This window comes from Nerophis ophidion, linkage group LG10, assembly GCF_033978795.1.
Source record: "Nerophis ophidion isolate RoL-2023_Sa linkage group LG10, RoL_Noph_v1.0, whole genome shotgun sequence".
NCBI classification, from domain to species: domain Eukaryota; kingdom Metazoa; phylum Chordata; class Actinopteri; order Syngnathiformes; family Syngnathidae; genus Nerophis; species Nerophis ophidion.
Genome location: NC_084620.1, coordinates 3,575,755 through 3,588,495, shown reverse-complemented (window position 1 = coordinate 3,588,495; position 12,741 = coordinate 3,575,755). Strand labels below are relative to the sequence as shown.

Genomic DNA, 12,741 nt, shown 5'->3' with positions numbered 1-12,741 from the left:
AGGTCAGCAGATATGAGGGTGCCGAGGAACTTGAAGGAGCTGACCCTCGCCGTTGATGTAGAGGGGGGCGGGGTCTGCAGTGTTCTTCCTGAAGTCAAAGATGAGTTCCTTGGTTTTTGTGGTGTTCAGTGCCAAATTATTCACTGAACACCACGCTGATAGTTTCAGGACCTCATCTCTGTATGGAGACTCATCCCCCCTGTAATGGGACCCATTACCGTTGTGTCATCGGCGAACTTGATGATGGTGTTCTCCGAGTGGGCTGGACGCCTGTACTGGCTCACCTGCACTGGCTTCCTGTGCACTTAAGATGTGACTTTAAGGTTTTACTACTTACGTATAAAATACTTCACGGTCTAGCTCCATCCTATATCGCTAAAATTCGCTCCATTCTGTCCACTAAAGACGCTGAGATCATTATCCATGCGATTGTTACGTCTCGCCTCGACTACTGTAACGTATTATTTTGGGGTCTCCCCATGTCTAGCATTAAAAGATTACAGTTGGTACAAAATGCGGCTGCTAGACTTTTGACAAGAACAAGAAAGTTTGATCACATTACGCCTGTACTGTGTATACCTTTATATACATATATACATACATATATACCTATACTGTATATACCTTTATATACATATATACATACATATATACCTATACTGTATATACCTTTATATACATATATACATACATATATACCTATACTGTATATACCTTTATATACATATATACATACATATATACCTATACTGTATATACCTTTATATACATATATACATACATATATACCTATACTGTATATACCTTTATATACATATATACATACATATATACTGTATATACCTTTATATACATATATACATACATATATACCTGTACTGGCTCACCTGCACTGGCTTCCTGTGCACTTAAGATGTGACTTTAAGGTTTTACTACTTACGTATAAAATACTACACGGTCTAGTTCCAGCCTATCTTGCCGATTGTATTGTACCATATGTCCCGGCAAGAAATCTGCGTTCAAAGGGACTCCGGCTTATTAGTGATTCCCAAAGCCCAAACAAAGTCTGCGGGCTATAGAGCGTTTTCATTTCGGGCTCCAGTACTCTGGAATGCCCTCCCGGTAAAAGTTCGAGATGCTACCTCAGTAGAAGCATTTAAGTCTCACCGTAAAACTCATTTGTATACTCTAGCCTTTAAATAGACTCCCTTTTTAGACCAGTTGATCTGCCGTTTCTTTTCTTTTTCTCCTATGTCCCACTCTCCCTTGTGGAGGGGGTCCGGTCCGATCCGGTGGCCATGTACTGCTTGCCTGTGTATCGGCTGGGGACATCTCTGCGCTGCTGATCCGCCTCCGCTTGGGATGGTTTCCTGCTGGCTCCGCTGTGAACGGGACTCTCGCTGCTGTGTTGGATCCGCTTTGGACTGGACTCTCGCGACTGTGTTGGATCCATTATGGATTGAACTTTCACAGTATCATGTTAGACCCGCTCCACATCCATTGCTTTCCTCCTCTCCAAGGTTCTCATAGTCATCATTGTCCCCGACGTCCCACTGGGTGTGAGTTTTCCTTGCCCTTATGTGGGCCTACCGAGGATGTCGTAGTGGTTTGTGCAGCCCTTTGAGACACCCATGACTGTAGTCAATCAATCAGTCAATCAATGTTTACTTATATAGCCCTAAATCACTAGTGTCTCAAAGGGCTGCACAAACCACTACGATATCCTCGGTAGGCCCACATAAGGGCAAGGAAAACTCACACCCAGTGGGACGTCGGTGACAATGATGACTATGAGAACCTTGGAGAGGACTAAAGCAATGGATGTCGAGCGGGTCTAACATGATACTGTGAAAGTTCAATCCATAGCGGATCCAACAAAGCAGCGAGAGACCAGTTTAAAGCGGATCCAACACAGCAGCGAGAGTCCCGTCCACAGCGGAGCCAGCAGGAAACCATCCCAAGCGGAGGCGGATCAGCAGCGCAGGGATCTCCCAAGTCGATACACACGCGGTCCATCTTGGGTCCCGACTCTGGACAGCCAGTTCGTCATCCATGGCCATCGGACCACAAGGAAGAGTGGGACATAGGAGAAAAATAAAAGAAACGGCAGATCAACTGGTCTAAAAAGGGAGTCTATTTAAAGGCTAGAGTACACAAATGAGTTTTAAGGTGAGACTTAAATGCTTCTACTGAAGAATGCTGTTGGTGGAAAGCGGTGGATTGGAGCTGTCCTTAGCACCGAGACACAGCCAATGTTTCAGAGCGGTCAAGCGAACATGTTTTCTCTACGTCAACCAGCATATTTTTGGATGGGGAAATTGTGATATATATCTTACCGAAGACATCAGTGGATTATTCGACGTCCTGCAGTAGCTGTCAAATAAGGCAGCTGTGAGCTTGGCTCCTCGGCTTCTCTCTGAGACACTGGCGTGTTCACCGCAGCCATCCGACCTCGAGGTATGTCTTTACAATAACACTAAAACACAATTAACACAATAAGCAGATAAGACTTGTCCAGGGTGTACCCTGCCTTCCGCCCGATTGTAGCTGAGATAGGCGCCAGCGTCCCCCGCGACCCCGAAAGGGAATAAGCGGTAGAAAATGGATGGATGGATGGGATCTTCCAGAATTATCCTAGTAAATGTGTCTAATTACATCTGAAACGCTCACACTGCCGCTGCCCGGAGCCGTCGCTTTTTATTTTATTTTATATATATTTTTTTGTAGTCTTTCACTATCAATATTCTCATCCACAAATCTTTCATCCTCGCTCAAATTAATGGGGAAATTGTCATTTTCTCGGTCCGAATAGCTCTCGCTGCTGGAGGCTCCCATTAAAAACAATGTGAGGACTTGAGGAGCCCTCCCCATTGTGACGTCATCGTCTGCGACTTCCAGTAAAGGCAAGGCTTTTTTTTAAATTTGCACCAAAAGTTGCGAACTTTATCGTGGATGTTCTCTCCTAAATCCTTTCAGCAAAAATATGGCAATATCGCGAAATGATGAAGTATGACACATAGAATGGACCTGCTATCCCCGTTTAAATAAGAACATCTCATTTCAGTAGGCCCTTAACAAACAATGTGTATGGGGGGATTATCTTACGACTGGCAATGTCTTTCCTTGCCGTTTTGCGAACTTTACTTTCTCGACCTTCACATAATTACTTGTCTTCACAAGACGGTACTTACTGTATGTATATGTATGCACTTATTTAAATATCTATATATATACATACTTTCTCGTAGTGTTGACACAGCAGAGTGGCGCAGCGGAAGCGTGCTGGGCCCATAACCCAGAGGTCGATGGATCGAAACCATCCTCTGCTATTTTGTTATTATTATCAAGGCTATGTTTTAGTATTGTTCGTCAGTGCGTATAAATCATACTTGACCTTGTTGTTAAATGTCTTTGTATATAAATGTTCTTACGCTGTGTGTTAACTAGAACCAACCAGCAGGGGGCAGTGTTGTCAAACACATGTTTTTAGTTCTGGTCTACATTAAAGGCCTACTGAAATGAGATGTTCTTATTCAAACAGGGATAGCAGCTCCATTCTATGTGTCATACTTCATCATTTCGCGATATTGCCATATTTTTGCTGAAAGGATTTAGGAGAGAACATCCACGATAAAGTTTGCATCCTCACATTGTTTACAATCATAGCCACCAGCAGCCAGAGCGATTCGGACCGAGAAAGCGACAATTTCCCCAATAATTTGAGCGAGGATGAAAGATTTGTGGATGAGGATAGTGAGAGTGAAGGACTGGAAGAAAGAAAAAAAAAAAGACGAGGGCAGTGGGAGCGATTCAGATGTTATTAGACACATTTATTAGGATAATTCTGGAAAATCTCTTATCTGCTTATTGTGTTACTAGTGTTTTAGTGGACAGTGTATTTTGTCAACAACTGTATGTGTGTAACCTATTTCTTGTGCTGAGCAATCATAAAACGGCAGCGAAGACGCACTGTGTGAGGCACCTGTTCTCCCGCCTCCTGGTGATAGAGGGCGCTAGTGATCCCAGGGATCATTCTTGCCACAACTCGGCTGCAGAAGAAGTGACAACAAGCAGCAAGAGTGAGTAGTGTGTGTTTATTTTTTCCTCTTCCCTGGACTTTTAACATGGATGATTAATTTTCTGAAATAAAACAGTTTTCTAAACTGGACTTTCAATCGAAGCAGGAGGTAATAATTAAAGGAAGACCAACGCCGGAGCTAAAAGGTTAGCTTCAGACAGTGATCTCCATCAAGACAGAGAGACTTTTAAAACTGAAGAAAGATAAGGAAGACTTCTATAAACAAGTTATCGATGTTTTTGGTCAGAAGGAGCGGCGCATGGACTTCATTTATAAGTAAAGGTAAGACCATAATAACGTTTTTTTTAATTAAATGTGCTTTTTTGTGTGCTACAGTTTGTATGTGTAAAGAATGCTGGTATGAGCTTTTAAACATAACCCGTTAACTGCTGCCAATCAAATGGTGAATAAGATACTCTTTAGGGTTCATATGTTTGTGAATCTGACTGTGATGAAGTCAGTGCCTCACCAGCCATGAACCTCACCGCACGTCACTGGTGGACTGAGTAAAGCTGGAATCACAGTGGAAAAACTAAAGTCTGTGGGACCGAAATAACGTTCAAAACCGATGGTGTGCCGTCAGGGCCGGCAAGACCTTCTCTGCTGGCCTAACATAAGCAGGAATCATGATCATAATTAAAGATCAACTCAATTTTGCATTTACTTTCCCTAGTTATCTAAAAGTATTCATATTCTCTTCATGTCATATTATGCTCTTTTCAGTGCTGTTTTAGTTTGGATCCAATCAGAATTCAGCTAGCTTATGTTGCCGTGCTGTACCAAATCTGCCCGAGGCCTTCAGAATCAACAATGCAGGCGTCCGTGCATCATAAGCGAACGAGCACATACAGTTTATAGACAGTTGCGATAGCCAATCAGATCACAAGTTGAGGTCAGTAAGGCCTTCTACAAACCCCGTTTCCATATGAGTTGGGAAATTGTGTTAGATGTAAATATAAACAGAATACAATGATTTGCAAATCCTTTTCAAGCCATATTCAGTTGAATATGCTACAAAGACAACATATTTCATGTTCAAACTTGACAAACATTTTTTTTTTTTTGCAAATAATCATTAACTTTAGAATTTGATGCCAGCAACACGTGACAAAGAAGTTGGGAAAGGTGGCAATAAATACTGATAAAGTTAAGGAATGCTCATCAAACACTTATTTGGAACATCCCACAGGTGTGCAGGCTAATTGGGAACAGGTGGGTGCCATGATTGGGTATAAAAACAGCTTACATGAAATGCTAAGTAATTCACAAGAAAGGATGGGGCGAGGTACACCCCTTTGTCCACAACTGTGTGAGCAAATAGTCAAACAGTTTAAGAACAACCTTTCTCAAAGTGCAATTGCAAGAAATTTAGGGATTTCAACATCTACGCTCCATAATATCATCAAAAAGTTCAGAGAATCTGGAGAAATCACTCCACGTAAGCAGCATGGCCGGAAACCAACATTGAATGACCGTGACCTTCCATCCCTCAGACGGCACTACATCAAAAACCGACATCACTCTAAAGGATATCACCACATGGGCTCAAGAACACTTCATAAAACCATTGTCACTAAATACAGTTCGTCGCTACATCTGTAAGTGCAAGTTCAAGCTCTACTATGCAAAGCGAAAGCCATTTATCAACAACATCCGGAAACACCGCCGGCTTCTCCATCCAGACTGTTGTCGACGCAAAGTTCAAAAGCCAGCATCTGTGATGGTATGGGGGTGCATTAGTGCCCAAGGCATGGGTAACTTACACATCTGTGAGGGCACCATTAATGCTGAAAGGTACAAACAGGTTTTGGAACAACATATGCTGCCATCTTTTTCATGGACGCCCCTGCTTATTTCAGCCAGACAATGCCAAGCAACAATCAGCACGTGTTACAACAGCTTGGCTTCGTACAAAAAGAGTGCGGGTACTTTCCTGGCCCGCCTGCAGTCCAGACATGTCTCCCATCGAAAATGTGTGGCGTATTATGAAGCGTAAAATACGACAGCGGAGACCCCGGACTGTTGAACGACTGAAGCTCTACATAAAACAAGAATGGGAAAGAATTCCAAAAAAAGTGAACATTGTGATGCCTCTGTGACATTAATGCGCCACGTAAGCTTGAAATGAGCAAATTACGTAAATATTACATGTTATTATGAATGAACCTGTTACTTCATTGCATTTATATACATTATACTTACAGTGTGTATTAAAACAATGATGGAGGCTTCTGGTTGTTTTTTAGGGCACTTTATAGTCGGAATAGAGCAAATCCCATTACCTCTATTGTTAGCTGACTTTTGCTAGCATTCATTTACTAGTTAGAATGCATAAACAAACAACAACATACGTGTTCTTGTCTTACATAAGGATTGTGAATTATAGCCCTTTTTTTTTTAAAGTGCACCTCCCCGTTGAAGTGAAAGAAAGTAACTTAAAAGAACAAAAATATAACGTATTTCCCGCTGGGCGCACAATAAAATTAATCATTATTGGGAGTGCGTATGTAACCACACGTATGGATTGATGGTTGTAAGGACAGGAGGATGGATGGACGGATCCAAAATCCAACATTATTTTAGTGAGAGAAACTTAAGAAAATATGGATGGATAACAGAAGGACACTTAAAAAAAAAGAATCTCGGTAGTTTTGTGCTTCTTGCTCTATTTTTGATCACCACATAATGACAGAGTTGCTGCATATGAAAGTCGCCTCCCTCTCCAATGGCTTATATAAACCTCTTCCTTTCTCCACGGGACCTCCTCGCTGGATTCCTGGGAAGATTCTATCCTACCTACCGAAGTATATCTACCGCCTACCTTCTCCGCCACCGAGCTCTGCAGAAACATGGACAACTACTCCTACAACTTCCCCTCTGACTGCACACCTCTAACCAACTGCAAGTCTGCCCGGAAACCGGCCGGTTCCACCGTGGTCAACATGGGCCACATGGGCAAGACCGCTCCTCGGGACTACCTGTTCTGGTCCCTGTGCAACACCTTGTATGTCAACTTCTGCTGCCTGGGATTCATGGCGCTCCTCTACTCCATCAAGGTGAACTAACAGTGATTATGATGTGAATAAATAGGCCCTAGAGTGTGAATGTTGTCTATCTGTGTTGGCCCTGTGATGAGGTGGCAACTTGTCCAGGGTGTACCCCGCTTTCCGGCCGAATGCAGCTGAGACAGGCTCCAGCACCCTCTGCGACCCCAAAAGGGACAAGTGGTAAAAAAATGGATGCATGGATGGACTCTTCGCATGCATTTATTTTATATTCAAGTGTGATGATAACCGTAAAGTCCGAAGTGGTCCTATAAAGTCCGCCGTTTAAAATCGATGCAAGAAGAGAGTTTGTAGGCAGGACTGAAGAGGTTTTAACTGCACAGGCTGCAAGTGACCGGCCTTGAGTTCTAATTAAAGACGTCGCCTGGCTCCTCTCGAGGTTAAAAATGGCATAATTGGCATGTTCCGTGTGGGCGAGGCCAGCAGAGAAATTAGAGGGTGCTCAAAGAAGAAGAAAAAGTCTGACTGCTACAATTCAAAGCAGCTGTACTTCCATCCATCCATCTTCTTCCGCTTATCCAAGGTCGGGTCGCGGGGGCAGCAGCCTAAGCAGGGAAACCCAGACTTCCCTCTCCCCAGCCACTTCGTCTAGCTCTTCCCGGGGGATCCCGAGGCGTTCCCAGGCCAGCCGGGAGACATAGTCTTCCCGACGTGTCCTGGGTCTTCCCCGTGGCCTCCTACCGGTTGGACGTGCCCTAAACACCTCCCTAGGGAGGCGTTGGGGTGGCATCCTGACCAGATGCCCGAACCACCTCATCTGGCTCCTCTCCATGTGGAGGAGCAGCGGCTTTACTTTGAGTTCCTCCCGGATAGGAGAGCTTCTCACCCTATCTCTAACTCATTTGGGCCGCTTGTACCCGTGATCTTATCCTTCCGATCATGACCCAAAGCTCATGACCGTAGGTGAGGATGGGAACGTAGATCGACCGGTAAATTGAGAGCTTTGCCTTCCGGCTCAGCTCCTTCTTCACCACAACGGATCGGTACAACATCCGCATTACTGAAGACGCCGCACCGATCCGCCTGTCGATCTCACCATCCACTCTTCCCCCACTCGTGAACAAGACTCCTAGGTACTTGAACTCCTCCACTTGACAAAACAAATATTTCATTTCAAACTTAAAAAGAGAAGTCAATAAACTCTAATCACAACACCAATCCGAAACCTAGTCCAAAAACTAGCACTACAAGTAAGCCTAATATAGGTCCTAAATCTTACACCCCTAAACCTGAAACAACCCTAACTGTAGTTCGTAACTCTAACCCCACCATTAAAATATCCTAAACTTAGTTCTGAAACTGAATGGTACATACTTTTATAGCGCTTTTCTACCTTCAAGGTACTCAAAGTGCTTTGACACAATTTCCACATTCACCAATTGACACACTGGCATGTAAGGCCCTAACCACGATCCATCAGGAGCAAGGGTGAAGTGTCTTGCTCAAGGACCCAACGGACATGACGAGGTTGGTAGAAGGTTGGGATCGAACCAGGAACCCTCCCAACTGCGCCACCTCAAACCATGGTTGTGAACTAACTTCAACATTTATCCTGAAACTAACCTTAAGACTGGAGATACGATCGCCCAAACACCACTCTCATAACTAAACCCCAACTCTAACTACACCTCTAAAATATACCTAATCTCAGTCCTAAAATTAACTTCAGCACTAGGCCTGAAGATAATCTTGACACCAAAACAACCCTGGCCCTAACCAGGGTTCCAAAATAGTTCTAGACTTAATATTAACACAAACCTTGACTCTAACCCTTGTTTGGAGACTGAATACTAACACTAACCGGAAGACTAATTATAACCCTAGTCCACTAACCCAGGCCCTAAACTAAAACTAATCCTGGTCCTAAAACTAATTGCAGTATTACCCTAAAAATTAACCTAACACTAGTCTTAAAAAAAGAGACTGTAGTTATAATCGTAACTCTAGTCCTTTAAAAAACATAACCCCAGTCCTAAAACTAGCCTTAGCCCAAGGCTTGAAACAATCCTAACCCTGGATATAAAGTAGTCCTAAAACGAATTCTAAAACAATTGTAATATAACATTCAATCTGAAATTAACATTAACCTTTGTCTGAAGACTGAATCATAACACCAACCCTAAAACTAACAATAAACCAAGCACCAAAATTTACAGTAATTCCAGCCCTTAAGTAAAACTAATCCTGGTTTTAAAAGTCAACGCATTGCTGGTTCTAAAATGAACCTCACTCTAATCATAAACAAAACACAAATGTGGACCTCATTCTAGCTCTAGTCCTAAAATAACACTGATCACAATCCAAGAACCACCTCAGCCTTTAACACTGTTCCGAAAAAAATCTCTCAAACTAAAATGAACAAGAACCTTGACTCAAACCCTTGTCTGTAGACTGAAACCTAACACTAGCTCCAAGTCCAAAAAAATGTACATTAAAAATAAAAAAGATAACCCTGTTTTTAAATTGAATCCTAACACTATCTCTAAACTGAACCTAACCCTAGTCCTAAAACAAAACCAGACTTTAGTCCAAATCTTAAACCTATTCCTATAACAAAATCTTGACTTACAAACAACCCCGTACCGTAGCCTATGTGAGTGATGAAACCCTAACCTGAGTGCTAATACTTACCTTAACCAACAGGCTAACTCCAAAACTGCCCCCTGAAATAATCCAAACCCAAGTCCTCAGACTGACCTCCAGTCGAGCCATAAGACCGTAGATTTTGCCTTAAAGGTTTTCTAAGCAAAGCTCAGATCAGTAACTCTCGGTTCTTCTTCAGGCTCGGGACCAGAAGACTCAGGGCAACCTGCAGCTGGCCCAGGAGTGCTCGGACAAAGCCAAGTGGTACAACATCCTGGCGGCTGGCTGGAACCTGATGATTCCTCTGCTGGCCGTGGTCCTGCTGGTGCTCCTGCTGGTCCACTTGGGTTCCTCGCAGGGCTCCTTCGACTTTCTGGGAGAAGACGGATTCCAGAACTTCCTCAAACTATTCAGTTGGTAGACGGTGCGCACGGAGAAAAAAAACCACCAAGGCAATTTGATTTCATCCGACACAAAAATTACACTTTCTTTTTATTTATTTTATTTATGCAACAATCATCGTCTCCCAGCTAATTCTTAGACTTCTTCGTTGCATTCTTTTGTTGAAACACATTGTACTGGTGATTGATCGTAGCCTTGTTTCCTTCATATTTACTCAAGAACGAACAGTGATCCGCTTAAACTTTGTCTGAGAGAGTTTTTTTTGTAAACGGTCCTCTATTATGCAAAAAATATGTTTTAATGAAGTTCTAACCATTCTAGTCAAATCATGTTTAATGTTTGATTGCATATCAATTAACGTACAATAAATTGCAGTAAATATGCCAGATTTAGCACAGTGCTAGTTTATTGAATTTGATTATTTAGTTTTTCTTTTGCGACTTTGCTAACCAAGCATAATAGTACAGTGTATATGATGACCTAGCATGATGTCAAAGTGTAATGTTAGCACTTTAGCACACACACAGCTATGCTAGTCTTGCTAACACAATAATAATAATAATTTAAAAAAAATAATAGTATGGCTAAAGTTTGTGTCCTCCTGTCCCATTCCTTAAAGTACCGGTAGAGTGGAAAAACAAGTTGTCTCTATACAGAAGCTTTTATCAAATATTTATCCGATTTATGTTGCCAAAAGACTTCCAAAGTTTGCGAATAAGTAGATATGATCAAAATAGTATCAATCTCACAGAGATTCCCGAGCCATTTGGAGAGTTGATGAGGAAGCCAGTTACGTGATCCGTGATGTAGCGTTAGGAACCACAAACCCCTTTTCCCATCCACAACAATGTTAATGCAGCAGACTTTGTGAAAGCCAACAAAGATTACTTTAGGAAAAAATGATTCAGAACTTTATATTTTTGAACCCGAACATAAGGAGGATAAGCCGAGTGCTGAACAGATATAGCTTTATTGTGACACTCTAGCATCAGCAGTATTGCTAGGTGCTAAACATACATAATAAACCAAACACTTACCGTACAATTTATACTCTTGCCAGGATGCCGACAGACTGGAAACTCACTCTGTTCATTCTGTTTAGATGAAGATTCATTTACAATCTTCACGAAGGGGATAAAATAAAGTTGGCGCAACTACGTATTTTTGCCGTCTCGGGGGGATGTCAAAGTCGGCCAGCTTTTAAGTCCATGGCCACTTTTGTCTACTACCAGGTGAGAGATGCATGAATTATAGGATGGAATTAACTTTAAGTACATTTGAGACGAAGCAGAAGCAGCCGCTGGCTCACTGTGTCAACAATAGCAGTGTATACTAGCATTAGCCCATTGCTACTAATGCGCCGCTAAAACAGGCCATCTCTGTTGGCGCTGATGATAACAATATCGCTCATATTTGGTGAATTTTCAGGTCACGACATGTAAATGGAGTATTGCTGGCGCTTTCTGGATTTTTTTAAGAGGGTATATTGGGCGCAATAGAGGACTCTCGATCTGATGACTCAATTGTTAGTTATTTATTTACGATTTTGAATGCATAAAAAAGTTTATGTGTTCTTGTCTTTCATAGGGATTGTGAATGATAAACAGCACATTTCTTTCTCATTTTTGCATATTTCCAGTATGACTGATTTGATAATAAGGTCAGAGTGCAGAAGCGTTACTACAGTGACGTAGAAAATCTACAGAAATTGTTGTGACGTTTAGACGGTATTTTCACAAACTTTGCGCATTGTAAATACAATTGAATATGGTTTAATGCAGCCTTGGGCATTTATTTTGACTCGGGGGCCACATTTGAAGAAAAAAATGTGTCTGGGGGCCGATATATCTATTTTTCGGAACACTAATATAAAACCTCACAACAATGTCTGATTGAATGCTTAAAAAGCTTATGACAGACCGCCTTAAAAAACATAATGGAATTTTATACATTTTTCCACGAACGATAAAACACTGAATATTGACAAAATATGTATGTCACACCCGCTTTCGATCGACATGTTTTACAATCAAGTGAAACGCTACAAAAATGCAACAAACAGTGAAATATGAACGCGAAGGGTACACAATAAACCCACCTACGATCTGGTATATCTGATATAGGATAGGATAGGTCTTTATTGTCATTGCACAAGTACAACAGAACTTTGTTTTCAGCACAAACCTGTTCAAGATTAGACAAACAAACAGAGTACAGGGTTACAGAACAAGAACGCTGATGGGTCGCCATAATGCGCCCCGTTAAAGATGGCAAAAAGGTAAACGCTGGGGAAGGATGAGGAAAAAAATACAATCTAGACTGGGCTCCAAAGGGGGCCCAGTCTGGAGTGGGAAAAAACCTCCAGAGCAAAGCACATATACATATTACAACATACTGTACATGGCCTACACGGTGGCAGAGGAGTTAGTGCGTCTGCCTCACAATACGAAGGTCCTGCAGTCCTGGGTTCAATCCCAGGCTTGGGATCTTCCCGTGTGGAGTTTGCATGTTCTCCCCGTGAATGCGTGGGTTCCCTCCGGGTACTCCGGCTTCCACCCATTTCCAAAGACATGCACCTGGGGATAGGTTAATTGGCAACACTAAATGGTCCCT

At 42.3% G+C, this 12,741-nt stretch overlaps 1 protein-coding gene and 1 non-coding gene across 2 annotated transcripts; both read left to right on the top strand.

The window, feature by feature from the left end:
* Positions 1-3,257: 3,257 nt before the first annotated feature.
* trnam-cau (transfer RNA methionine (anticodon CAU)) lies at positions 3,258-3,329 on the top strand. The gene has a single exon. It is a non-coding gene; the product is annotated as a tRNA-Met (tRNA).
* A 3,325-nt stretch (positions 3,330-6,654) lies between these two features.
* Positions 6,655-10,520, top strand: ifitm5 (interferon induced transmembrane protein 5). The gene is made up of 2 exons (XM_061912052.1): positions 6,655-7,134; positions 9,926-10,520. Exons 1-2 carry the CDS (start codon positions 6,928-6,930, stop codon positions 10,145-10,147), a joined length of 429 nt encoding a protein of 142 aa, XP_061768036.1. The 5' UTR covers positions 6,655-6,927; the 3' UTR covers positions 10,148-10,520.
* The last annotated feature ends 2,221 nt before the right edge of the window (positions 10,521-12,741 follow it).